At 33.3% G+C, this 27,609-nt stretch overlaps 3 protein-coding genes and 1 long non-coding RNA gene across 26 annotated transcripts in view; 2 read left to right on the forward strand and 2 right to left on the reverse strand.

The window, feature by feature from the left end:
• The window catches only part of LOC126917895 (5-hydroxytryptamine receptor-like), a 318,089-nt gene that overhangs the window by 127,458 nt on the left and 163,022 nt on the right, over positions 1-27,609 (forward strand). The gene's annotated exons all lie outside the window — the stretch shown is intronic.
• The window catches only part of LOC126918090 (uncharacterized), a 702,612-nt gene that overhangs the window by 34,551 nt on the left and 640,452 nt on the right, over positions 1-27,609 (reverse strand). For 2 of the 4 annotated variants that reach the window (XR_007711213.1, XR_007711220.1), the window contains exon 5: positions 4,095-4,215. The exons of 1 other annotated variant lie outside the window; for it this stretch is intronic. This is a non-coding gene — a long non-coding RNA (uncharacterized LOC126918090). Of the gene's footprint in view, positions 1-4,093; positions 4,216-27,609 lie in introns of those variants that run through there. One more of the 4 variants, XR_007711219.1, reaches the window with a different exon arrangement.
• Positions 1-27,609, forward strand: part of LOC126917565 (protein cycle) — a 366,148-nt gene that overhangs the window by 33,987 nt on the left and 304,552 nt on the right. The window lies entirely within an intron of this gene.
• On the reverse strand, positions 5,423-9,674 carry LOC126918018 (uncharacterized). Of its 3 annotated transcripts, none has more exons than XM_050725559.1 (3): positions 9,262-9,665; positions 6,603-6,750; positions 5,423-6,484 (listed from the first exon to the last, which is right to left on the reverse strand). In XM_050725559.1, exons 2-3 carry the CDS (start codon positions 6,603-6,605, stop codon positions 5,765-5,767), a joined length of 723 nt encoding a protein of 240 aa, XP_050581516.1. In that variant the 5' UTR covers positions 6,606-6,750; positions 9,262-9,665; the 3' UTR covers positions 5,423-5,764. The 3 variants fall into 3 exon arrangements, 1 of the variants encoding a protein (XP_050581516.1); XR_007711191.1 differs by lacking the exons at positions 5,423-6,484; positions 6,603-6,750 and adding exons at positions 7,658-8,069; positions 8,142-8,690 and having other exon boundaries at positions 9,262-9,674; XR_007711190.1 differs by lacking the exons at positions 5,423-6,484; positions 6,603-6,750 and adding an exon at positions 7,658-8,690 and having other exon boundaries at positions 9,262-9,674.

A 27,609-nucleotide genomic window follows, 5' to 3' on the forward strand; every position in this document is an offset into this window, starting at 1 on the left:
TGAGACGGGACGTTAATTTTAAATAAGGTAATGGAACTAAATTCCGCAAAGGGGCAAGTATGAAAGAATAAAGTGTTTATGTGTATTATGAAATATAGCAGGTTGGACTACTAGTGTAAATATTATACCTCTTTTTTTGCAGTAGGAATTTCTAGAGGAATTACTGTTTCGTTTTGGTTTCTTTTTGTTTCTTTTAATAGAATAATAAATTTATAATAAATTTAATATTATATATACTTAATACGTTATTTTTTTAATTTGTGTTTCATGAATTTTATATATTAAATACACATTAACCCATAAGCAAAAAATTAAAGACATCGAAAAATATATATAAATATATAAATAACTTTTTTAAAATTTTGCAGCAGGGGTATTAGATTGCAGCATAGATACTCCCATTTCACATGTTATAGAGTTTGATAAATGTGTAAAAAAAAAAGGATTTTCTAATTCTTTGTGAAATAGAAATTTATTTATTAGTAGTACAGATTTTGATAATATAAAATAGGTAAAATAGGTAAAATAAGATAATTCAGTTTCTCGAATAATTTATAACAACTTCGTTTTCATATGATCATTTACTCTTTGAACTATTTCACAAACATTAATATTAACTAGGAATAAAAATTTTTGGACAAAAATATAATTTATTTTTCAGTTGCTATTCCTATTTCTTACAATGGACTATCTCTAAAATTTCCATAAATCGATCCTCTCGTTAATCGTTATTTTGTTAATTGATATTATACTCATTGAGTATTCTCATACTGTAGACAAGTAAGTCGAGTCCGACTTAGACTTTGGAAGAAAGTACATTTGTTATCCCGTTGACCATTGTCATTAGTGACTAATCAGCGCGGTTACTTGTCAATTTTGTAATATCCACACTTGTACTAATAATCATATTTGTACAAGTAAATATCTTCTCTATTGCATAACAGCAATGTCTAATCCAAATGAAGATTCGTTACACGCTCCTAATCCTAATCATAATGTGAACCCGACATGTAGATGCCATTCTGTTTCACACATTTCTCCATCTTTCACGTAATTCGAATATTCTGTAGAGGTGGTACATGTTGCCCGTGATAGTAGTAGTTGCCGGCTGTAGATATCGCTGCTAGGGTACTGCTAATTATTCTTCTATTTTGATGCGTGGAAGAAAAATAGGATCACGGGCGCCGGGAATCGAACCCGAACGTTCGAAACCTAGAGCTCTAACCACTTCGCTACCATGTTTTTTTTTCTTTTTAATCTTTGTTTATTAATTCCAGGTTTTTTACATATTTTTTTTACATGATTTTTTTCCAGAATAAACGCTGAATTCTAATTGTAGGGTGGTACAGGCAAAAGTATCGATACGCGACGGTACGACGTAGCCATGCATTATTACATTTTTTTTTTTTTTTTAAGATTATTATTGTAACTTAAATTTAAGCCGCTATTGCGCTGTGCTTATGTACGATATTTTAATTTATGCCCTGAAAACCTGGACGCAAAAACAGGACAGTTCGCTAGCCTATTAGGGAGGGGATTGGAGAGGATGGACTGGCAGGGGAGGGGAGGGGTGTTCACTTCGCTACCGTGTCCATTGGTTAGTTAGTGTCGAGTAACGGTATTTGTCGTCGAGTGCCGCTACAATTCCACCCTTACAGGGTTTTTGGCGAAAAACTTTTCAATGTGATTTTCTATGTCGACCAAAGAGTTAAAGTTTTCGCCATTAAGAGAATTTTGTAATAACCTAAATAGGTGAAAATCTGAGGGTGCAACGTCTGGTGAATACGGTGGGTGGGATAGCACATGCCAACCAAGCTCCAACGCTTTTTGCCGAGTAATCAAAGACACATGACGCCGCGCATTGTCCTCATGAAACATGACGCACTTCCGATTCGCTAGTTCTGGACATTTTTGTTCAATTGCTGTCTTTAATTCGGCTAATTGCGAGCAATACTTGTTCGAATTTATCTCCTGGTTGTTTGGTAGAAGCTTATGATACAGCATTCTTTTCCAGTTCCAACAGACACCGAGCATGGCTTTCTTCGGATGAAGATCAGCTTTTGGAGTGGCTAAAGGTAATTCATTCCACTTTCGCAAGATCTTTTCCGCTCAACATTGTTATAAATAATCCATTTTTTATCCGCCGTCACCACTTGCTTCAAAAATGGTGTCTCTTCGTTGCGTTTATAGAGTGAATCGCAAATGGAATTGCGATTTATCAGATTTTTTTCCATTAAATCGTGCGAAGCCAGACGTCAAAACGGTTTATATAGCTAAGTTTCACAAAATGCCCGTGGATGGAGGATTTTGATATTTTTAACATTTCTACTAATTCATGTGTCGTATAGCGTGGGTTATTCTGGATCGGTGTTTTGATTTGATTTTCATCAGTGGTGGAGAGCCTACCAGGGCATGCTTGATCTTCAAGGCTGATATCACCAGCTTCAAACTTAGCAAATCACTTCCGCACAGGTCTTTCGTTTATAGTATCGTTACCATAAACAGCATACATTTTGTTTGCCACTTGCGCGGCATTTTTACCTTTCCGATAAAGGAAAGACATCAAATACTTATAATGTACATTGTTTCCTTTTATATTTAAGAAGGTATAAAACTAACAGAAATTAATGTATCCTAACGAAATTTGTTTCAAAAGATGCCTGAAATATCACTTTTTAGAATATGTACACATGTCATTTGTTTTCAATCATTCTAATACATTCAGATCTGTTTTAATGCCAATAACTTTAACGTTTAAAGTCTTCGGTAAATTTACATCGTAGTTCGAACTTTGCGAACAGAAAGGAAAGGCGTGACATACGATATCTCCTTTAAAGTAGCTGATAAAAACCCGTTTAAAGTGTTTTGTCGGAAATTAAATAGCTATTGGTTCGTATCGACAGGTAGAGTAAAGAGCACCGATAAAGTGGTTCAATATTTTCGAAGCAGTTTAAGGTACAGTAGGTAAGAACGTTCCTTAACAAGGTCCACCTTATTAATTTTATTTTCGACATCGACTAAGAGTCTCTTATCCTATTGTACCGTTTATTCCGAAAAAAGGCGGTCGGTAAAAGTTAATTGCGGACCTCTCAGAGAAACGTATAGTCTTACATATACGTAGAACGAATGCCAGATATCGATTAAAATAACGGTCGAAGGACACAGTTAATAAATAAATAAAAAGCCTTAATAAATAAAATAAAAAATAAATAAATAAAAGACCATTTTTTCGAGTTACAACTTATTTTATGATGCTAAACATTACTTTAGATCAACGATTTTTTAACAAATGGATAAGGTCGTGTTGGTCATATTTCCATAATCCAATCGATTATTAGTTATGGGGTCATTTAAAATCTCTTGTTCATAATGATGTGATGATGTGTGTTCATAGTGATGAACAAAGATGCCGATAAATCCGTGCAAGTTATTCGAACAAACTCGACAGTCTATGACGCGGTGCATTCGCGCTTCTATTGAAGTTGGATCTGGTCATTTCGAGTAATTTTCTTCAAGGTAATATAACACATATAACACAAACAAAGCAAGTCAAATACCTAGGACTCCACGTAGATACATAACTCACATGGAAACAGCATACTAAATGAATAATAGACAAAATACAGACAACAAGGAGACAAATGCATTGGCTAACAAGTCGGAAATCCAAATTAAGCATAGAAAATAAATTAAAAATATATAAAACGATCATAAAACCAATCTGGAGGTACGGAATACCACTATGAGGGACAGCAGCAATGAGCTATATAAACAAAATAGAGACAATGCAAGCTAAAATTCTTAGAACGATAGTAAGCGCACCATGATAAGTTAGAAATGAGGATATACGGAGGGACCTGGAAATCCTAACGGTCAAGGAAGAAATTAGTAGATACGCAGAAAGATACAAAACAAGAATAGTAACACACCCAAACCGGCTAGCTACGGTAACGTTCAGCACATTAAACATGGACAAAAGGCTAAAAAGGAAGCACCCAGCAGACCTCACAAAGGATATATCAGGTCTGTAAAATTGAAACCGGAATTTGCCTATAGATGGCCCTAGCTGATAATATAGTTATCATTTAACTGCGTCATTGATGCCAAAAGTCTTTGTTGACATCTCACAAACATTTTCGACTCAGAACAATACAAGTTTCATACAACAGCATAGTTTGTAATAGCGTTGAACATGTCGAATTTTGTGCCTGGAAACTACGATTTGCGGACAGCATTGATTTTCTGTCACCATTTGAAGAAAACTGCTGCGGAATCGCATCGAATGCTTGTCGAAGCTTACGGTGAGCATGCTCTTGGTAAATTACAGTGCTTTAAGTGGTTTAAAAAATTCAGAAGTGGCAATTTTGACGCGAGGAACGAAGAACGTGGATCAGAAGGGTGTGATCTATTATGAGCTGTTAAAACCTGGCGAAACCGTTAATACTGAGCGCTACCGACAACAAATGATCGACTTGAATCAAGCTTTGCGTGAAAAACGACCAGAATATCAAAAAAAGGCAACACAAAGTAATTTTGCTTCATGATAATGCACCATCACATACAGCAAAACCTGTCAAGGAAACGATTGAAGCGTTCAGTTGGGAAATACTTTCGCACGCGGCTTACTCACCAGACTTGGCTCCGTCCGATTACTATTTATTTGCATGGATGGGACACGCACTTTCTGACCAGCACTTCACTTCTTACGAAAATGTACGAAAATGGCTCGATGACTGGTTTGCCTCAAAAGAGCGACAGTTTTTATGGCGTGGCATCCACCAATTGTCAGACAGGTGGGAAAAATGTATAGCTAGCGATGGGCAATACTTTGAATAAAATATTTTTAATCATTTTCATACAATAAACGTGTATTTTCTATACAAAAATTCCAGTTTCATATTTACATACCTGGTAACCTAGCAAACGCGAGGATGGTACCCCGCTGGGGGTAGCCACCAACATGTTAATATAACTGTTAAAAAATTTTACCAAATGTCCGAATTGGACAAATTGTGAATTTGAAGAAATAAATATAAAAGAAAACATGGTCGCAGGTATCCGTCCTTCTTCAGAACGACCTGCAAGGGTGATGCCGATGGGCTTTTTGCAGCATGCCTTGGTCGATCATCATCTCAAACTCCGCCTTAACCTGTTGAAGTCGATCAAGTGCGAAGCGGCGGGGTTTGCTGTTTCGGTGTGATGTACCATGAGTTAGGTCCGAAAATTGCGCCAGAAGTTGATAGTAAACTGTTTCGCCGATTATGGTTTTTATTGATACTTCGTCGGCCGTGGTAGCGTATGCCATTGATGCCAATTGGATTGTCGTGTTGAGGAGTCCTTTGTTTCAATCCATGTATTAAGCAATATATAGTAGCTCAGGAAATCTATGCCGATGGTGGACCTGAGTACCTGTCCATTACGAATATGTGGCTGGATACTAGGCCGTCGTCGCATGTGTCAAATTCGTGATAAAAAAGGAAGAGCTGAGCAATGGCGTAATTTGACTGTTCTTTTATATTTTTATATACTTTCATTCACAAAAGTGATTAAGTATAATGTCACAATGAAGTAGCGAAGTTACGAAGTATTAAAATAGTTGTTCAAATCAAGGCCAAGACTGTATTCAAGATTAGTCTCGTGGTCGAATGCTCGCAGCTTTTGTATTTTGAGTTTGTAGGAGTTGAGGATGAAGGAGAGGATCCTCAGTGCCCTACGTAGTAGGGAGAATTTAGTGTTAGGCCAGGTGCAAAGGTCAGGTCAAAATCTAAGGGTACATTATCAGGTAGTGTGGAACGTCGTGGATTTGCGTATGGTTGCTGTCACACTTGTCGCCTTTACGGGCGGTTAGTTCCATTTTCCAGGTGCACGGGAAACGACACTTCTTCGCGTGTTCTTGAAATGTTGCGTGGTAGTAACAAACTCCGCACTGCTTTAGTTGGTTTCTAAAAGTCGATTTACGATGACTCCTGTTTCGTCTTCGCCTACGGCCAGTCTTACCGAGACTCAGGGCACTTATTTGCGCTTGTATTTGGGCCATCTGTTCGTTCAACACGTTGGCGTTTTGTGCAGATGGATCAGTTACTCGGTCTGCGCTGTTCGCGAAAATCCGTCTTGGGTTCGGGGAGATCTTGTGTATACTATCGGCGATCGGGGTTCGCTTTTCGGCATTCTTGTCCTGCATGGCGGCCAAGACATGCTGCATATGACTCGGTAATTGGTTATTCCTGACGATGACGTCATCTGCAGTCGAGGGGATGGCAAGATTTTCTAGATTACGGTGGAGTTGAGCTTTCAGCTCTCGCTTTCTCATGCTGTCGTACATGGTCGTCATGCTTTCGGCTCCCTCGGTACTACCCTCTCCGAATACTCTTAGATTCGCGGTGATTGAAGTTTCGGTAGCATTATCACGGTCACCTCTTTCATTGTGTATCACGTCGGTGCCATCAATTTGAGGTGAATAGTCCGTGACAGGTACTGAAGAAAACTAGAGTGTAGTTAACAATATAATTATTAACAAATACTCTCGATGTAGACTTTGCGGAGAGCTTGCGATTACAATTAGCGGTTCGCGGTTACAAGTTAGACTTCTAGACGATACTTACCATAACAATTCAGCAGAGTGCCCGGAACGAATTCGGATGATGATTGCCAAGATGCGTCGAGGAACTCTAATGCGTGGTGTCCATCTGCTAACTACCAACTATCAACTACCAACTACCGACTACCGACTGACTTTCCGTCACGATGGTGCTAGAGAGGAAAGCTATGGTGGGTTGTGTCTAAGAATACCAGATCATCGCATTCAAAGGAAAACCTTGGTTCGGAAGGTGAGGGAAATGGGCATTACTGTCGGTTAATCTCTAGGTTCGTAAACGAATGCTAGAACAAAGACTATTTGTTCGTTTGAAGGACCTTGGCTAAAGAAATCCTAAGTTTTATAGCGGGTAGGCTAATTAGAAAAATGTGCTGTGAAGATGTTTCGACATCTGGCAATCATCTTATCCGAAGGATAGGATCTTCGTGTAGCAGACCACGGGACAGAAACCGTTGGAAAGTTTACTGTCGAGTGCAGTTACAAATATTATGCGTATTATACGGTACATTTTAAAATTTTATTGTTATTATTATGAGACTTGACTATCAAATTATCAGAATGTACATGCAGTGAATCGTACAATATTCGGACACTATGATGTACAAATATTATCGCTCTTATATTTATTTACAATAATATTAAGAAGATAATATTTAATACTGTGGTATCGTGAGGAAAAAGCCTGATTAGAAATCGATCAAAACAATGTCGTCTGTCCTTCGGTTGTTAGTTTACATAGAGAAAAAAGCCTATGTGACTAAAGTCACCTAGTTCTTGCGGAGCGTTAACAGGATGGGATTAGGGAGAGAGCAAAAAATAACGCTAATGGAGGGGGACGATTTGAATTTAAAGAGTTGTTGATCGAGAAGTGAGAGTGAGTTGAGAGGTTAGAGTTAATCGAGGAGTCGAAGAATAGAGTTGTTAGCGTTATGGAGTTGCGTGAGTTACTAGCGTAGCTGGGAGATTGAGTTGTTAGCGTTGTTCAGTTGCGTGAGTGGTCGAATTGGAGTAAGATAGTTACATTTAGTTCCAAATTAAACAATCATCGTTTTCTGTCTAATTAATATCTGTATAACTAATTTATTGTAAATAAATTACAAATTGTAAATAGTATCAGGAAAAATTTATACCTAAATTTCCCCGATACTACAATACACATAGGTTTTTAAATAATAATGCATAGATGAAATAACGTGTAATTTTTATGTCGCAAAAATATTCACGTAACAAATTACATTAATTTCGTATGAAATATGCTTATTAAAAAGATATTATAGTGAATATTAATACTTTGTTGGAAAATCATTTTGTTTAAATAACTTCGTGTAATCGTTTTGGCATATTAGAAATAATTTTGTTATATATTGCTGTGTATTACAATTCCGTTTTCCTGTTAAATTGTTTTAATTCCACTATTATGCAATACATATATAGACATTTTTCGAATAATACGATTTTATTGGTCCCATAAATTCTGTTTTAAAATATTAAAATATTTGTATTCTTTTAGAATGTCATCGATGAGAATTAATTCACTTACACCTACCATTGAAACATAATCCCATAATCATTACAGTTCCATAACCATGTTTTATTGTCGATTTCAAATTTTTTATTTATATTTTCCTATTTCGTTTACGTCAGACCATTTTACGCCTGTTTGATCCGAAAACATTAAGTTTGCTTTCATTTGCGAATATTACATTGTTCCATTATGTTTAATCATCCAAAACAAATTCTTTAACGTAAGTCAATCTCTTCTTTCTATTCTTCTCGTTTATATACGGTTTTTATCGAGCTATTCTGCCATTGTATCCATGATTTTTCAGTACAACCATTGCGTCTGGATACACATTTTTCCCAAATCCTTCAAATAATTCGTTGGTCAATTTAGTAGCACTTAATTCAGGATCCTTTTTTACTTTGCAAACAATTTTTCTCTATCTCGTGTATCAAGTAACTTTGGACGTCCTTTATTTGGAATTGAGACAATATGCTTTCCAACATTGTGTCTTTCTATGTAAATTACTAGTTGACGAGTATCAAAAGAGATATTTTTTGTTTTACGTCCCATTTTCACTGACCTTCCTATGTGCTGAAATGAAATATTAGACGAAACTAAGCTTTTTTGATGACGCAGTGAAACAATGTTTGTAAACTATCATCCAAATAACGTAGACAGCGAGTTTATTAAGATTTATTAAGCGAATTCACTGTGAAGGAAATAATGTGTCCGAATATTTTTATGACATGACATTTTTATAAAATTTATACATTATTTCATTTATGCATTATTATTTAAAAATATAGGCGTATCAAATAAATAAAAACTATATTTTCTCAACTACCATTGTTTAATACATGATACCACATTTATTCCGTTAACGTTACTGTAAGAACAGTAAGCAGCGATAATATTTCGTATATCATAGTGTCCGAATATTAATACGAATCACTGTATATAAGAATTACAGGATATCCAATATATTTCGCAGAGATCACAAAAGCATTGAAATGGTCAATTGGCCATCCTATTAATGAGCTTTGATATTCAGTATACCATTGTAGAGGTTTAACCGCTCATGGATAGCGCGAAATAATGAGAGCAAATTATTGCTGTCACAGCTCGTTATATGTATTTCGAATAATTAAATAGACATACATACACTTGATATAAGTATTGCGGAGATACCCGTTAGCGCTGTTGATTTCTGTGAATACTCGCCCGATACCGTACTATATTCTAGTCGTCCGCGAACGTGTCTGTTTATTTATACTGGTCGGGGGAGAGTCAGAAAATTCGAATTTGTTTTAACACGACGGTTGCCTGTAGCGGCGACATTGTTTTGTTCGAAGTTTACATTACTTGTATTCTAACGGTCTTGATACTCCGGGACAGAACAACATGATTTGATTTGCCCTCTAAATCATGTGCCGTTACACAATCATTAATACTAATTATATGAGTAAAACGACTATTCATATTATATGTCGGAGATTAGGGATATCGGGCCTTTCTTTGGGAAGATCCTCAATACTTGGGCTCGAGATGACATAACTGGTCGCCGAACGTAGCCACGGTCAGGGGATAAACGTTTTACCTAACAGAGAATTGCCAGTATTGTGGGACACACGCTGTATTAACAAACAAGCCCCGGCCAGGAGCAATATCGGTTTTACGCGGATCTGCCTACGGCGCCTGGAATTTTGTTGATATCCCCGATCAATATGTAATTGACAAATGTGACCGTATCAGTCTTTTATTCTTCTGATCACCTTGGAGAGTTTACTGCTATCGTCTAGGCAGTCAGTCTGAAAGTAACCCAGCGTCTGAGCTAACGTGTCTGCGTGCTACAAAATATATTCCATTGTACAGAGAGTTTTCCCGTTGACCGTGGATTCGTTATTGTTGAGGTTATTAGATGTATAAAGAGAGAAAACGCGTGGATAAAGTGTAAAGTACAAAATATATATATTTAATTTAATAGAGAAGTGTAATAATAAGTAGGAATATAATTTGAGCTAGTCCAAATCCGCACGCTAGCAGTGTTACCCTATAACTGAAAACCCCGAAGCCAACGTCGCCTGTCTACTGTTTATGGTCTGTCTTCAAGCTAGTCTTTTGTCTATATGCTGTGGATGGCTTCAGCGCTTGAGGAAACTAAAAAGACCAGATGTAGAGTTTTCGTAGAAGTGGTGACTACTTCAACAGTTATTGATACCAAGAACATTGACAATAGCATTCGTTAAACTTATTATTCGTTAAACTTTGTAAAAGTCATATGTAAATATAATCTCTGTTGTGCAACACGATGGCTAATTCAAACGAAGAATTATTACACTCCCAAAATTCTAACGATAACCCGACATATACATATACTAATTTTTATTAGATATTTGCGTGTAACAAATATTTTGCAACCTCTGTACATATCTTTAGACTGCTTTCAAATTTTGCCAATATAATTATGACAATCGGGACTTATAGCGTCTCATTCGACCGCCAATGAAATTGCAAAATGTTTTATATAATACATACACACGGACAAAGATATTTTCTTCGGTAAATGCCCAAATATATTTTTGTAAGTGCCAGTATAAATTTTTAATCAGATAATAATTCTTAAATAGTTTTCTAAATATTCCTAAGCATAAAATTACTTTCTGTAAGTCTTCTAATATTTATTAAGAGCGATGTAAGTGCTTATATACATAGATATACATGTATATTGAAGAACTATAATTTGCTATTGACGTCTTCTCGAAACTGCGTTTGGCGGAGTTGCTTTATCGATTAGCCACGCAATCCACATCGCAGAGCAGGAAGTCAGGCATAAATCGAGTTTATATCGGCAGTAAAACTCCTACCTACCTGTGTCGAGTAACGAAATAAAACCCGATCCGACGTAACTCTGACATCCAGCCAATATTATTATATCCTCAGGTACTGATGAATCTCGCGAAAAACAGTAAATATCAAATCTTTCCCTCCTTCCTCTTAGTTTATTATGGAAATTGTTAAATGATACGGAAGTCGTATTCAATTTATACCATATACGTATTTTGTAAAATCATAGAAATACCATATACAATTATATAAAATCATACATTTCGCAATACATTAAAGGGAATCTACGGTTAGATGTAATCTTGACATGTAATAATGCTAATGATCCATTCCTTGCAAAAATATGATATTTCGCATTTTCGTTTGAATTATATTTATACATTGTAAATGCACGACGAGATATATCGTCTTTCATATGCTATCGCTTAGGATTGTTGGCGAGATATGTAGGACTTTATGCTATCAAGCGAGAGCGATTATTATAATTCAGTACAAGTGGCAATAGATAGAAGATTTTTTTAGAATTTATTTGACTCAATTTTTTGAACATTTGAAATATGCAAAGTAATAATCAGATTACGGTTGTTTATGCAAATGGAAGCTAAGCAGACTTGTCTAACTCACCAGATATTATAACGGATATTATATTTTAGATTATATATTCTATACTTTTTCATGTTTGCCACGTTGTGCACGTTTTTATAGCTTTACATTTTCCACTAACAGTGTTAGTCTGGTGTTAAGAAATTGATGAGATTAAAGAAATACTTGTGGACAATTTATGGGAAAGATCGAGGGAAGATAGAAATAAAAATATTTCGACGTGGGTAACTGTGATTCCCAAAATCGAAGTAATAATATGATTATGATATTAGTAAAAAAAATGAAAAAAAAGAATTTTAGACAAAATGGATGATTTTTCAACTGACCGATGATAATAATTACCAAAAGGGATTTAATCGAACTAGAAAAATTGTAATGATAAAAAATACACAAATTATAACCATATATAATACTAAAATATCTTTCGAATGTAAATATTTAATATACAGATATCTAAAAATTGATGATTTTTTAAATGAGTCACCATTTTAGCAAACTGACGATACGTAACATTAAAAAATTTGTAATCGTAAAATGTTTGTCGTATTTACTTATTTTACCATACATGCTGTTTTCTAGTTTCAACTTTTTAATCATTTTCCGATTTCTTTTTCGAAAAATTATTAAAATTTGGACAATTCGATTGTTGTATATTTTTTATTAATTATGCAAATGAATTCAGCAGTTAAATATTTTAGATGCGTATTTCTTTTCTCAAAAACGATTACAAATGGAAAAGATATAAGGAATTGAAAATTAATATACCGAACGTTTCCAACCGTGTACCGAATATATCCGAAGAACGGTGATGTCACAAATATGCAACGGCGCTACGCACTTTCTTAACTCGCCAATATAACTACGACATACCGCGCGTAAATATCACGTACGTATATGATGTCTGATGTATGCCATGCATGTACATGACTGTGCAGCAGACTGATGACGTCACAAAGATATCCAAAAAATCCGGGTTTCCAAGTCGCCCAAATATGAGCAAAGTTTTATCTTAAATTAAATTTTATATTAAATATATGTAACGAAAATATGAAGCAAGTGTTTCTGTTGAGCAAAATTTTTGTTTTCAATAATCTTTTTAATAAAAAAAGAAAAATGCAACAATCGAATTAATCGATTAACTCATCGCAGTAAAATAATACAGTAGGATCACTTATAAGAGGTGAGATAAGTTGCATTCGTTTTGGGTTGTACGAATTTCGTGTAATATGGGACCTACAGCATGAAAACTAAATAAAATTTCATTTTTGAAATAACATTATTAATTTTGTACAGAAATAACTGCAACATTGTGCGTACAGTTTTATTATGGTATAAAAATTAGTGCATAACTAGATTTGCGAATTAATTGAAAAATGCATAAGTATATTTGCATATCACGAATAAGGCGAATTTAGGACAAAGCACGAGAGACAAGCGCGGTAAATCAATTAAAAATACTGGTCTTATTTATTTACCTTGTATGTGCCAATCCTTTTACCAGTCCCCCGATATACTAATCTTTGATGCAAATATATGTGCATGCGCGAAAACTGTCGTTGACCGATCTACCGGTCCCGTCTGTTTTCGTTCAGACTTTCGAATCGCAGACCTACTTACGATGTATTTATCAGAATAGCTGGGATTTCTTACGTATACCATACTGTGGAGATTGACAATAACAGGATTAAGGCAATAATATGCTTTGCACCTCTAAAATTTACTATCATATATGGGAAATATGTTTAGAAGCCGCACTGATTAATTTTGTAAACTATAAAGTAGAAAAGTCATGATGTTGAAAACATAATTTTCTAAATTTAGTTTGGTATTTACTATTATTTATGTCATCTTCTTCTAATAAATTTGTACTAATCCTCTAAAATTTACTATCATATATGGAAAATATGTTTAGAAGCCACATTGATTAACTTTGTAAACTATAAAGTAGAAAAGTCATGATGTTGAAAACATAATTTTCTAAATTTATTTTGGTATTTACTATTATTTATGTCATTTTCTTCTAATAAATTTGTACTAATAATATTCTTTTCATAATTTTTTTTTTTAGAATCGAACATTATTTGTGTATATATGTAGTGTAAATATGAAATTAACAGACAGTACAATTGATCGGTTTAGCTTCTGAGAGGCTGATATATATAAAATCACTTAAAGTAATTTTGCAATCGCGTTATATGAGGGCCGGTAGCAATTTTCTGATCCACATTATTATTACGAATGCAGTATCTAAAATGGGTCTAGAGCAAGGACAAGTAAGGATGTTTTATTTGTAAAAATAAATGGTTTATTAAAAAATTATTTAGAATGTAAAACTTTAAAGCATTCTGTACATAACTGAGGTTGGTCGGGACAATTTGGACAATAAGTTGTTGTTTTCTTCAAATTCTTTTGTGCCTTTGTTCGGTCCATTCGACGTCTTTTATTTACATAACATAATTTGCACGCGCGTCTAATGCTTCTTCCGGAATCATTTTTCCGAACGGCGATATTATGCCGACTCCGTCGAAGACAAGGATTTTTTGTATTTTTAGACAACCCTAATAATTTTGCAACTAATAATTGTCTAAGTATTCTAATATTTATATTCTTTCTTGTTGCAATTTTGTAAACCGTCAAAGCGTTTACAACAGAAATTCCCAGAAGGAGTCGAATGCCAAGTTTTCTGTACCATTTGATTCCTTTTTTAATTATGGTGGCATAAAAAACCATTTGGTCGGAATAATCTATATCACACTTTCCTTCATTATATTCAACAACAGCTAGTGGTTTTAATGTTGCGAACAAACGAAACGAAAGATCATTCTTGAAACCACCACATGAGCGACTCGCGTTACTAAAATATCGATGGGAGCACCTAGGAGAGAACGCTTGGTACTGCTGCACGCGTGGCCTGACGGAGATTTCTTTGAAAACACGCGTGGCAGTCAACGTGTTAAAGAATAAAGAAAGGATTCGTCTAAAATGTCGCTAAGTTATCAAAACGACATACGGTCGAAACGTTGACCTTATTAGACTCGGAAAAGTCCAGGAGAGTTCAAGTCTGGATAGTCCTAAAAATATGAATATTTAATGGTTTCCACTGAACGCAAAAAAATGCTATTAGCATGCTCATTAGATATCGTTCATGTTTTTCCATGCACCAAGCGCACTCTTGGCGGTGGGAGTGCGATCGATGTCTGAAAGAAATAATAAGTTCTCGAAATGATTAAATTCTCCGAGTGGACCGATCGGACCATTACATCTCACTAATGATCTTTCGGAAATGATCCGAAATAAATTCGTGTTACTGTAAATACGGTTTGAAGAATGGAATTAAGTAGTGATCTGCTTGTGTGCGTCGAATTTTACTTTTACTTTTGTAGAAAATGCTAGTATGTAAAATAACATTTGTACATTTTTAAGGATAAAAGTTGAACTATTTTATTATTATAGGCTTGTATTATCGAATTACTGAATTATTAAATTACTAAATTATTGATTGAATCCGAACTAGAAATATGAATACTAATGCAAATTCATATTCTTATAAATACACATAATTGAACAATGGTAAGAAATACTTATTAAATATTACAATGAATGCTGTAATTTCAATACATATAGTTCTACATATTTCGTGCATTTTTACACTTTTAAATTTCCCAGAAATCCAGCAATATTCGCAGTATGATCGTAATATTTGCATTTTAACAATCGCAGCGAAGCCTCACATACAAAAACATTTGATTCTACATTTCCGACAGGCAGAATTACGCCCTAATCGATTGACCGCGTTATTGGGTATACAGTGGACACCCTGTATATATATATATACATGTATAATATCCTCCTCACTTTTATGCAAATATTAACATATTTCTGTAAAATTTTTATTTTTGAAGTTTATAATTATATCAGTTTATCTTCTTCGAAACTACGAAGCAATTTCCATGATAATATCCAATAAGAAAATTAACGTAACTCGTGACATAGCATTAGGGGAAATATCGACCTATGATTTTCAATTCGGGCTGATCTACGATAGGAATTTCATTAATTTTCCCCGTATAATGTACAAGATATTGCAATATCGAGGAGAATTACACTAAGTGGTAACTATGGTGAGGCACAGCTGGTCACTGCAAACTTATTGAGCGTCCTACGCTTTTTGGAATTAAAGCAGTGTGACGTCAATGATGGCGGTGCACTCAACGAATTTGCATAGAGAAGGAATCTCCATTACTTGCTAAACGTATTAGCACACCGCACTCTTTTTCCCAAAATTTTGTGAAACTTTACCTTTCCTCTGTAAAAAGATACCTGAAGGAAACGTTTTTAGAAAATATACCTTTCAAATTCAAATATATTCGGAAAAAGGAGTCGAGATTCAGTTTAAGCAAACATTATTACAGATGAAGGTTTATATGACTAATTTAATAAAAAAAGGTTATTGAGTGTTTCCGTATACAAAGTTTACATTTTTTTTTATTAAAAGATAATTGTTCCCAAATAGTTATAAAACATATAAAGTATAAAAATATACTTATTTCTAAAAGCATGTCAAATTTTAAAAATACATTTAGTTCCTTTCTTCATCTTCAGAGAAGTTTTCGCTTTTAATTAATCCCAGGAGACGAAGCCAGAGAAACAAGCCATTTCAACGTACGAGCCGCTGTTCGCTCGAACGCTCTCGTTAGAAATTTTCCGACATTTTTGAAAACAAGTTACGTAACAAGCTGAGCATTTACTCGTTTTCAACGCATTAAATATGTACACCATTGTGTCACGTGTTCGTAACACACCATGTATATCGAACAGCGGCGTCTGGCTCGAGTTAATGAGAAGTTACAAATCACTATGCACGATCGAAGCTACTTCGTGGTTATTTGCGGGAATTGTTACCTTCCCATGGTTACATAATTAGGATCGAAACTTTAGCTTTGAATAGCTCAACGCACTTTTCCGAATAATGTAAAGTGGAAATGGAAATTCAGAACGTTAGCCCTTTAATGCAAATTGCATTCCTTTTTGTTTCGTAAATTTATCATTTGCAGAAATATTTGTATGTAACGTAGAGAGATATTAATGTTTTAATGTAGAAATAGTTGTATATAGTTTTTAAGTGCACTGTTATGTATAGAATATAGAAAATATTAATGTATTTTTTCTTGTCTCTCAAACATTTCAAAAGTACCGATCGTCGTGATACTAGAAGTATCCTTGACTTTTTACAAAATCTCTATTTTTCTTCTAAAAATTTATTTTTAAATTCATTACTCTTTTGAATTCAACGCTACTGTTCCTTTCAGCTATCAAATGACATAGAAATCGGGAAAACATACATTTATATGATATACAGGGTGGTTGGTAACTGGTGGTACAAGCGGAAAGGGGGTGATTCTACGCGAAAAAAGAAGTCGAAAATATAGAATAAAAATTTTTCGTTTGAGGCTTCGTTTTCGAGAAAATCGACTTTGAATTTTCGCTCGGTACGCGTGCACTTTATCACGTCTCGTTATAACGGATCTTACTGTAGATCGTTATCTCGGTGGATATTATCGCAGTTTAAGTTTGTTTTTGCCGTAACTGAAAATTAGGAATACATAATGAAATAATATGAAGTAATCATAAAGTTTATTATTACAAAATTGCTGAAAATGTTGCCCATTCTACCGAACACATACTTCTGCTCTTCTAATTAAATTTCTATGAACATTTTCTAAGTGTTCTTTCTTTCTAAGTCTCGAAAACAAAGCCTCGAACGAAAAGTTTTTATTCTATATTTTCGACTTCTTTTTTCGCGTAGAATCACTCCCTTTCCGCTTGTAGCACCAGTTACCAACCACCCTGTATATGTCGGAGATGAAAGGACAATCGGGATCTTTCTTTTGAGACGTTTGGGAAGGTCCCTAATACTCTAGTCTAGACCTTTTATTATAGCTGTATTTAAATAATAAAACTGAGAAATAGTTGTTTATGATTTAATCCGACTATGGGTGTCCGAGATTTATGATAATGGGCTTCGGCTCGAAATGACATAAGGGCTTGCTGAACGTAGCCGCGATCATAGGAGGGACGTGTACTTAACAGAGGTATGGGATAATTAAATAGCTCTCCTTAAAAACAAAGATTGACCTGAGGGGTACAGAGAGGCATGGAAAGGAGTAGATAAGTTCTACTTGTACAGTGGACAAGTACGTTGAGTCACACCAGAATCGTGGATCAAATCGCATTCGTCATCCCGTTGACCGTGGATTCGTTATCGAACCTAAATTCATTGTCATTGACATCTCGATTATCCAATCGCCGCTATTACTTGTTAAACTCTGTAATAATCACATTTGTATGAGTAAATATCATCTATAGTACATCACAACGATGGCCAATTCACGTGAAGATTCATTGTACGCCTCTAACTCTAATGAGAACCCGACATATGAAATAAGTATAAAATGAATTTATCGTGTTTATTTCCTGTAATATTCGTATCTACAATATTCATTTCAAATTAAAGTAAAATGTATACATTTCTATGTATAAAAAACTTAAATTTCATTACTTTTACGTTATTCAATTACGAATCCTACGAATATGATGATCATTTCTCATCTAATTAGCATATAATAGTTCATAATTATTTTTATACATTAGAACTCGTACATGTTTATTCATGTTTTCCAACTTCAAGCTATAGAATATTTGAAATATTTTAAAATTTGTCCTGCTGTTACTTACAATATAATAAATATATTCTAAGTAATATTATTATTTACGATGTAAATAATTATAATATAATTAATTATTTGTAGGTATCTTAAAACTGATAAAAGTTTTCGTCCGTAGGTTAAATTCACATTTATATTACCTAACCGTTTCATTAAAAACCTTCTTTAATCGAAAATTCATTCAATTAACGTATTGCTAAACAAGTTGAATAATACGTAACCAATTAACGCAACTCTCGCGTAAAAGTCTCGGTGACCTGTATTCCTCTCTCCGAGAGTTATAACGCGATCTTCGTGCCATATTCCAATTACACGTGAACGATTTCTCTTTCAAATATTGCTCGAGCAATACCGTAAATTTTCGTACCAGCGAAACGAAATAACCACTTAGAGAAGTTAACGAACTAACTGTTTAAAGTTTAAATTACGGCGACATCTCTAAATAACGAGCATCGGTAGAATATTCTTCGGTTCTCTTTTAATTGCTCGAATTTCTTTCGACATTATCGATCATGGAATCTTGTAACGAACAATTCATATCGTTTAAAGAGAAAGCGAAAATAATGCACGAACAGAATGTGGATTTATAAAGGAAAAACAAGTTTTGTGCATCCATTATCAAGGTGCAAATTTATGTGAGCCTTTTACGTAGTCCATGTTTTTAGAGAGTCGATAAGATTTTATTTACACGTTTGGCTTTCCTGATTGCAATTAATTTTAAATAGGACCCAAAGAGCATCGTTGGATTCTTAACGAGTAATCAACACGATGTCCTCGAATATTTTTGATTAAAGTTGCTCTGTGTGCCGCTTAAACAGCACCGATAGACGGCTTACCAGTCAAAGGCTGTCTATCTCTACAGGGTGTTCCACACATCATGGTATAATCAATAAGGAGCTGCTTCTACGTGAAAAAGCAAGTTCGAAAATATAGAATAAAAATTGTCATATGACATTTTGTTTTTGAGAAAATCGAATTAAAAATTTGTCATGTATACCTAAGGTTCGTTAATTACCAACTAGATGTCACCAAACAATCAGCATTACACCTGAAAATACGTCAGAAACGTGGATTACAACTTTTCCATCTAAGGTTTCATTTTTGGAAAAATAGATAATTTTCAAACTTTCCACGGAGACAGAGCATCGTGTAAAAAATTTTATTGTACATTTTCGATTTGTTTCTTCGTATAAGATTATTATTGCCAATTGTACAGAAATTGTTGGAGCACGCGGTATGTTTTGTAGAAACTCGGAATGACATTTGATAACGACAGTGTGGACACGTTGGGTGCTTCGTTAGAAACGTTTTGGTAACTGTATCGTTAAATTGACAGTCGTGTCGGCACGGATTGCCTAACGAAACCAATGCAACGTTTTTTCAAGTTGAATTTTGGATAAAGAGGATTTTGCCAGCTGACGTTCGTGCTGTTTTATTTCACCGTGTCGTAACTTTGGTATTGTAATGGTACACAGTTTATAGCTTAACTGCACATGGTACATTTATGAAGTTTTTAGACTGATTTTAAAACTATGATCATCGAGCTGTAAATGTTGTCGGGTATTCATCAAAAAAATCGCTCACATCGACGCAGGCATCTAACTGACAACAAAATAAATAGTTTGTTCGTAAATAAACGCTTAAGAATTATTCACAACTAAATTTGGCAAAATACAATGCAAATTGCTTCGCTTGAAAAGTTTGACGAGTAAAATACATAGAAATGTATAAAATTTAACCTAGAACACGTCTTATTCTATGTTTTATGTTCCATTCTATCACAAGGCCATTGACATTGACACATTAATTAAAAATTAATTGTTAATATTGAGCAAACATCACTATAAGAAAATATCCTATAAGTAAACTATAAATGTTACATAAATGATATTAGATGACTACAGCTAAAGAAATGAAATCTAAGTATGAATTTGTTTCAACTATTAAATATTAAAACAGATACTGCACTTTGGATATTATACAGGGTGGTTGGTAACTGGTGGTACAAGCGGAAAATGGGCGATTCTACGCGAAAAAAGAAGTCGAAAATATAGAGTACAAATTTTTCGTTTGAGGCTTTGTTTTCGCGAAAATCGACTTTGAATTTTCGCTGGGTACGCGTGCACTTCATCACGTCTGGTTATAACGGATCTCACTGTAAATCGTTGTCTCGATGGATATTATCGCAGTTTAAGTTTGTTTTTGCCGTAACGGAAAATTAGGAATACATAATGAAATAATATGAAGTAATCATAAAGTTTATTATTACAAAAATTGCTGAAAATGTTGCCCATTCTACCGAACACATACTTCTGCTCTTCTAATTAAATTTCTATGAACACTTTCTAACGTATTCGATTGTTTTAAAGTATGAAAGGCTACAATAAAGTGCACGCGTACTGAGCGAAAATTCAAAGTCGATTTTTTCAAAAACAAAGCCTCAAACGAAAAATTTTTATTCTATATTTTTGACTTATTTTTTCGCGTAGAATCACCCCCTTTCCGCTTGTACCACCAGTTATCAACCACCCTGTATATATATATATAATTGCCTATTACGTGTATTCTATACATTTTTGTATCTTCAAATATGCCATATATGCATAAAAATCCGAAATTTACGTGTAATAAATTAAATACTACCTTTAATGTTTGAAATTTATGCTCTGAAATTCTCTTCGGGCCTCGTAAATCAAAGGAATATTTTATCGTTGTAATCTAATTTTGCAATATAATGCATAGTGACATGCCATATAGAAAAATAATATCCACGTTTTTCTTCTTATAAATGCATGAATATACGAAGAAGCTACAACTCACAAAATTTCTACATTATTCTCTCAAGAGGAAGAAAAGTCCTATGGTTTTAATATTTATGTAACTTGTGTTCATTTTATCCATAACATGAATTTTATGATGTATCATCATTTACAATTTGAGATAATTATAAATACTTATGTTATTTATTATTGTCATGTCATAATTTAAAGCTAAATACAGTTTTATCCGATGCATATAATTTAATGAGATTAAAATTGACAGATTGGTGGACATAATTGTTTAATTCGCCTAATTAATTTAAGGAGAGAAACGTTTGTAAGAAATTTGTAAATAAAATTTATTATAGAGATTTTATTCCACTTTTCGTAATAGCTTTAATATAAATGACATTTTATAAGATATTTATGAACAATTATGAATATAATTATATTTCCTTTTGACTACCTTTTACATGATGTCAACGAAGTAATGAAAAATAAATTTTTACTTATTTTAATTTATAAGGCAATTGATTTTCAATATACTAAATTATTTGATATTAAGATTTTAGAATATTTACAAAACATTTCATTCTTATACTTTCTCTAATTGTCTTTTATACATAGCACAGAAAATAATGTAAATTAAATTTTTAATTGTTTTAGTCTACAAAAGTAACTTTTCCTACAGCAAGTTTGTAATTTTTATATTTTGTGAGGTTCGTTATTACTTGTAGAAAATTGATAATTTTCTCTTTTATATTATGGGAATGTCACAGTACTTAACGGCAGATAAATTATTTTATGTGTTTAATTTTATATTTATTTCATAATTATCATATAATAATTTTATAATATTTAGCTTCTCATTTAGCTCACTCCATTTCATAAGTCCTTAATTATGGAACACTGTTATCTAACAAGAATTATTCATAAATCCTGCAATGATGTGTAATTTATCTCAATATAATCTGTCTGGCAATAACATACCTAGATGAAATCAACAAATGTGAAATTAATATACGTCTAATAAAGTATCTCTGCTCTGAATTTATCGCAGAATATATATTCACATGGTTCAAGTAAATATAAACCTGGAAAGAATGCTAGGCACCGTAATATGCAATGCGAATAAATTATAAGGATCAGTGCAAGGGAATGGAAACTCCGTGCTATTTTATTAGCATGCAGAAGTATGTTTATATTTATGGGTTGCTACGTTAGAGGAATGTCACGGAGCGAGGAAAAACAAAATACGCAACGTAAAACAGTCTTTAAAAACAAACGATGCTGTTGCGGTTCATAAACACTGATGCATTCCAATGAAACACAGGCAGACGTTTGTCGACTAGCTAAGACAATGATCACGTCCATAATGCTTCTTATTTGTCTTAAAAATTACTTTATTAAACATTTGATTTGCGTGTGCATCAGCGTGCTGCATAAATGGCATTAAAACATCACTGCAGTCGTCTTCATCATTAGCGTATAACGATTGGTGAATGTTTCAATAATGCATATCTCTTTTGGTCTGAATTGAAATCTGCTTTAAATTGCATTTAGCTTTGAGATATATGATAGCGTGCAGCTTGGAATGATAATAGATTTATTAATTCAAGTAGCAAGGTATTCGATTTTTTTAAAAAGCTTAGTACGTTGTAGAAGATGATACATAATATTTACATGTATTTTACTTAATATTTTGTTTTATTTTGCGTAGTTTTAAGATTTAAATGCATGTCTTATTGGAAAATAATAATTAAATACTCGGTTCTGTAAAGGACGACACGTGAAAGATTTATAATTGACACGCTATTTAAGAATTTAATGAGATGTATTTAACTTAATGGTAAAACACCACAAAATCGTGCTTAAATATCTTATTTCAATTTTGTATTTATGTACTTAATACTTGAATATTATGTTTAAAAATTCTATAATTTAATAGCCTTCAGATTGATTATTACAACATGAATGATTCGTATCATTACCCTGTATAACGTCTTTCATCAAACTACTTATATCATTTATTCGATAGACTGACTTGAACCAGTTATTCTGTCGATTATCTGTTAATCTGGTCGTTGATGATATTCTGTATGTACCATTTTTAGACATTAGCGCGTTAATTTTAAATTTTCAGAATTTGGAGGATTTATGTTTTAAAATCTCTTTTTCTTGTGTTAAAAAAGTTTTATATAGATTTGGTTGCTGAGAGTATTTGAGGAGTTAATAAACGATGCAAGTAAAGGTTTCTAACAGAAACAAGAATCTTATTTCCGTGCATTTTGACATCTATGTTATATATTACTTGAAAGTTTCAATACTTTAGATTTATACTATAGATTTAGAAAGAGAGCAAACGTCATATTTTTCGAAGTTATATATTTTTAACGAGACTGCGTATTTTTAATATTATGATAGTTGAGACTAAGATTAATTTAGTTGCTCGATGGAATCATAATACTTTTTTGTATATTTTTGTGGTGGAATCACAGGAAAAACCGACCATTTGATTAATCAATACTTTCGGTCTGTAGACACTGATGATGAGTTTCTTGCTATTTTTCGAGCTAATTTTTAAACAAAATCCACTTTGTATCACTGTTATAAAATTAGTCTAAATCAAAAATTAAAAAAGGAAAGTGAAAAGCTTACACCTATTCTCACCGAAAATTTTCATATTATAATTTTAAAATGATAAGGAAAAGGAACTTTACAGTATTGAAAAATTGTTTTGCTCGCTACGTATATTCGTCGGTATCTAGACTGTTAAGATATTGATGCGTGTACTTCAATTGCAATCTGTTATCTTGTAAGCAACACTTTAATTAACACTTTGATAAGAGATAATAATGAAGAAAATTCAATACACATAAGTGCTAGCATACAGAAGAAAGTTCAAGTAATTGTTATAGGATATACAGGGTGAGACACTTAAAACAGGCCACTTGAATATCACGGCTGTTATTGCATGGCTTCGAAGAAATGTCCTGTTTTCGCGACCAGGCTTTCAGGACAGAAATGGAAAGAAAAAAAAAAAATGTAACATTGCATGGCTATGTCGTACCGTCGCGTATCGGTACTTTTGCCTGAACCACCTCACAACCGGAATTTATCGTTTATAATGGAAAATACAAATATGTAATACAAAAAACTGGCAATAATAAACAAAACAAAAAAAAAAATGGCTTCAAAGAACATATAATTTGGTGTAAATAGTTCTTTGAAAGGTGGACGCGTGCAGGTTATATAAAGGTCAATTTTTTTTTTTAATGATATGTTTTTTACGTACCATCTAGTAGAACATTTTAAAATACACACGATGAACTGTAGTTCAAGGTAACCGAAGGTCAATTGCAAAGGAAAACAATTTACTTTATGAGAGCGATCAAACACTTTATTTTATGTAATGGCAATTTATTAAAGTATCAGTACACTGTTATTTTGAAAGTTAAAAGTGGTGACCTTGAGCATCGATGCATACTTTAAACCGTTGCGATTGATTTATATCATGGCATATCGAATTTCGTTCGGATTAATCACGAAACAAGCTCATGCTACACGTTCTCTTGTCTCTTTTCTGATTGTCGAAGTTTGATTGTATACTTGTTGCTTTAATTTTTCCTATAAATAAAAATCAGCGATTAAGCCGATCGAAATTCTACGTGCCATGATATATCTCTTGCAACGCTTTAAAACATGAGCATCGATACTCAAGGTTACCACTTCGAACATTTGATGAAGCAGTACAATGGAAGATTAATAAATTATCACTACATAAAATAAAATATTCGATCGCTCGCTTAAAGTAAATTATTTTCCCTTGTATTGAATGACCTTGAACCATAGGTCATTGTACGTGTCCCAAAATGCTCCGTTAGATGGTACATACAAAAACATATCATTTCGTATTAATATTATTTACATCAAATTATGTAGCCCTTGGCACAATATAAATTTGATCTGACATATTTTTTTCTATCAGCAATAACAACTTTCTTCGGATATTCAAGCCTGTTTTAGGTACGTCATCTTGTATAGGTTAGATTTGCAAATTGGAATTGGATTTGCAAGATTGTTTACATACCTTTTAGTTTCATGAAAAAATGTAATGCCCCTCTCGTTGTACAACTTCTTCCCATTTTTCAAGTGCATTGGTCCCTTATCGCCGTATGTTTATAAATCGACACATGAAATGTGTACACAAAAGTCGGCACGAACTTATGGGATGACCTAATATTTAAATGAAATCGCGTTTAGCATGATTTTCATTGAAAGAACTTTAGAAATTTGATGAAAATAATTCCATAATCCTGCAATAAGAATTATGAAATTTTTTTTGATTATTCGTATTCCCGTGATATTTATGAACAGTTGAGTCAGCATCGATCACGCGTTATAAATGATGGAATCGATCGCTCTGTCGAAACAGTTACAGAAAGTGATTAACTCTGCGTCAGTTAGGACTCGTAATACAACTGATAACGAGCAAGGAGTATAAATAACATTTTCTCGTTTGACATTTGATTTTTGAGAAAATTGAGTTTGTGAAACTGTAGCATACACTTTGAATACCAAACATCCAATTGCAAAAATAAAAACAGATATGCAGCAACGTATAAAATACAAATGTATGTGCATATAAAGTGATCGTAAATCCTCGGATAGCAAAGGCTATCCGAGGATCTGTTCTGACGTTATGCAAATATTTTACGTTTATTAATTTTTAAAATCATATTTTTTAAAATCATTTTCATTTAACTATGTATAATCCCTACTCGTAGCAGTAATATCGAAGCCTCCGCTAAGCGAAGACTAATAAATTAATTGTCATTGGCACTTCCTATTAATACCTACATAGTAAAGTCCGGATATAATCAGATGCACGCGTATGCAGTAAATTTTCATTTGGATGTTTTGGAAACAAAATGTCAAAAAGAAAATTTTATTCTTCTCCTCCAATTTATTTCCATATGTATGGCTCCTAACAAATTGCCTAGATGTACCACGCATTTTGATACTCTCCATATAACTTGATGCATTCTTGAAATTTTTATTCTAGGTTTGTACAGGGTGTTCCGGAACGTGTGGCCATAACTTCACTAATGAATTCAATACACTAAAAACGACGTTCAAAATGTTTGTCCTATCCGACCTTGTTTCTGAAGTACAGCCAAGTTTCCATAGTTAAACAGTTTTTGAATGAGAGATTTGTAAAACATTTAATTTGTTACACAGAAATAGATTACGTTGGCATACTCCGGTGGAGCACTGAGGGTCGTCAACGAAATTGGACAACATTTGGTAATTTTGTTTGTTGTATTCGATGTGAACATGATTACTTCGAACAATTCCCGTAAATGCAAGCAAACAAACGGTACAATAGAAAAATGGTTGTATCTCGAAAATAAATTCAAATGGGACAAATGTATGTGTGAACTATTCTTCTTATTTTAGTGTGCTGAATCTACTAGCGTTTTGGAATATCCTGTATAATGACACGTTTATTCACAGCTGATTTATTAATTAACTTATTGCAGGTTTTCATGCACTTATGAGAAATCTAAAGATGCAGTAATGCGAGAAATATCTAAAGTAGTCGTTATAATGATTCGTAAGATTTTTGTAAAATTGCTGGTCGCGAATGTGGTATTATAACATATACCAGTAGTTCTCAACGAATAATACGCGTGCCATTATATAAATTTGTACTAAAAGTATAGTTAAAGGATGATAGGATTTAATTGTAGTTATACTTATATTGTAGTTATAATTATAAAAGAAAATTAAAAGTGTTATCATATAAAAGCTTATTTTCAATGTTAACGCGTGTTATTGCCTCAATTATGATTAATATTCTAGCTGTTAATCGAATATGTAAAGCTGACCTTTATAAAAGTTATTGGCTCGGAATTTGAAAGTTCATTGAATACTATTTTTATAGTTTCTCCACTCGGAAGTAATTTATTCATTAAAAAGTTATCTGGACTAATTACCTTCAGTGGAACGCGTGTTATTGATAGCGTGTGGGTATTTTTGTAATATGCAATATACAAACATTTATATCTAAAAGTTTATCTACGATATCAAATTAAATCATTTCGTCCAATCGGTTTTAATTATTTTACATTTGTACCCATAATTTTCTTAATGGCAGTGAAATTTTTTAATTTTAATTTTGATGATACTCATTTATGAGAAGGCTGAATATCTTCGCCGTATACAAAAATAATCCCAAATTAATAATCCCCAATAATAATTCTACAGTTATATTGTCTATTAATGTACACCGTGCATCAATGCACAGATATTATTACCAATACATACGAACGTATTTTATTGGATTGAATCAAGAGATTGTTATTTAGGTTTCATCTCGTCACGTATTAAGTTCATAGTTCACAAGCACGGCAATTACGATCTATCAAGTTCGATTTGAGATTCTTCTCTGGTTATTTTATAACGACAAGATATGGATTAATTTAAAGTCGCTGTTACAAGTTCGAAACATCTGAAACTTTAAGGTTGTGGTTTGAAAGTTACGTGAGGTAGGAATTCTCCACGTTTGACTACAGG

This window comes from Bombus affinis, chromosome 1 (assembly GCF_024516045.1).
Source record: "Bombus affinis isolate iyBomAffi1 chromosome 1, iyBomAffi1.2, whole genome shotgun sequence".
Taxonomy (NCBI): Eukaryota; Metazoa; Arthropoda; class Insecta; order Hymenoptera; family Apidae; genus Bombus; species Bombus affinis.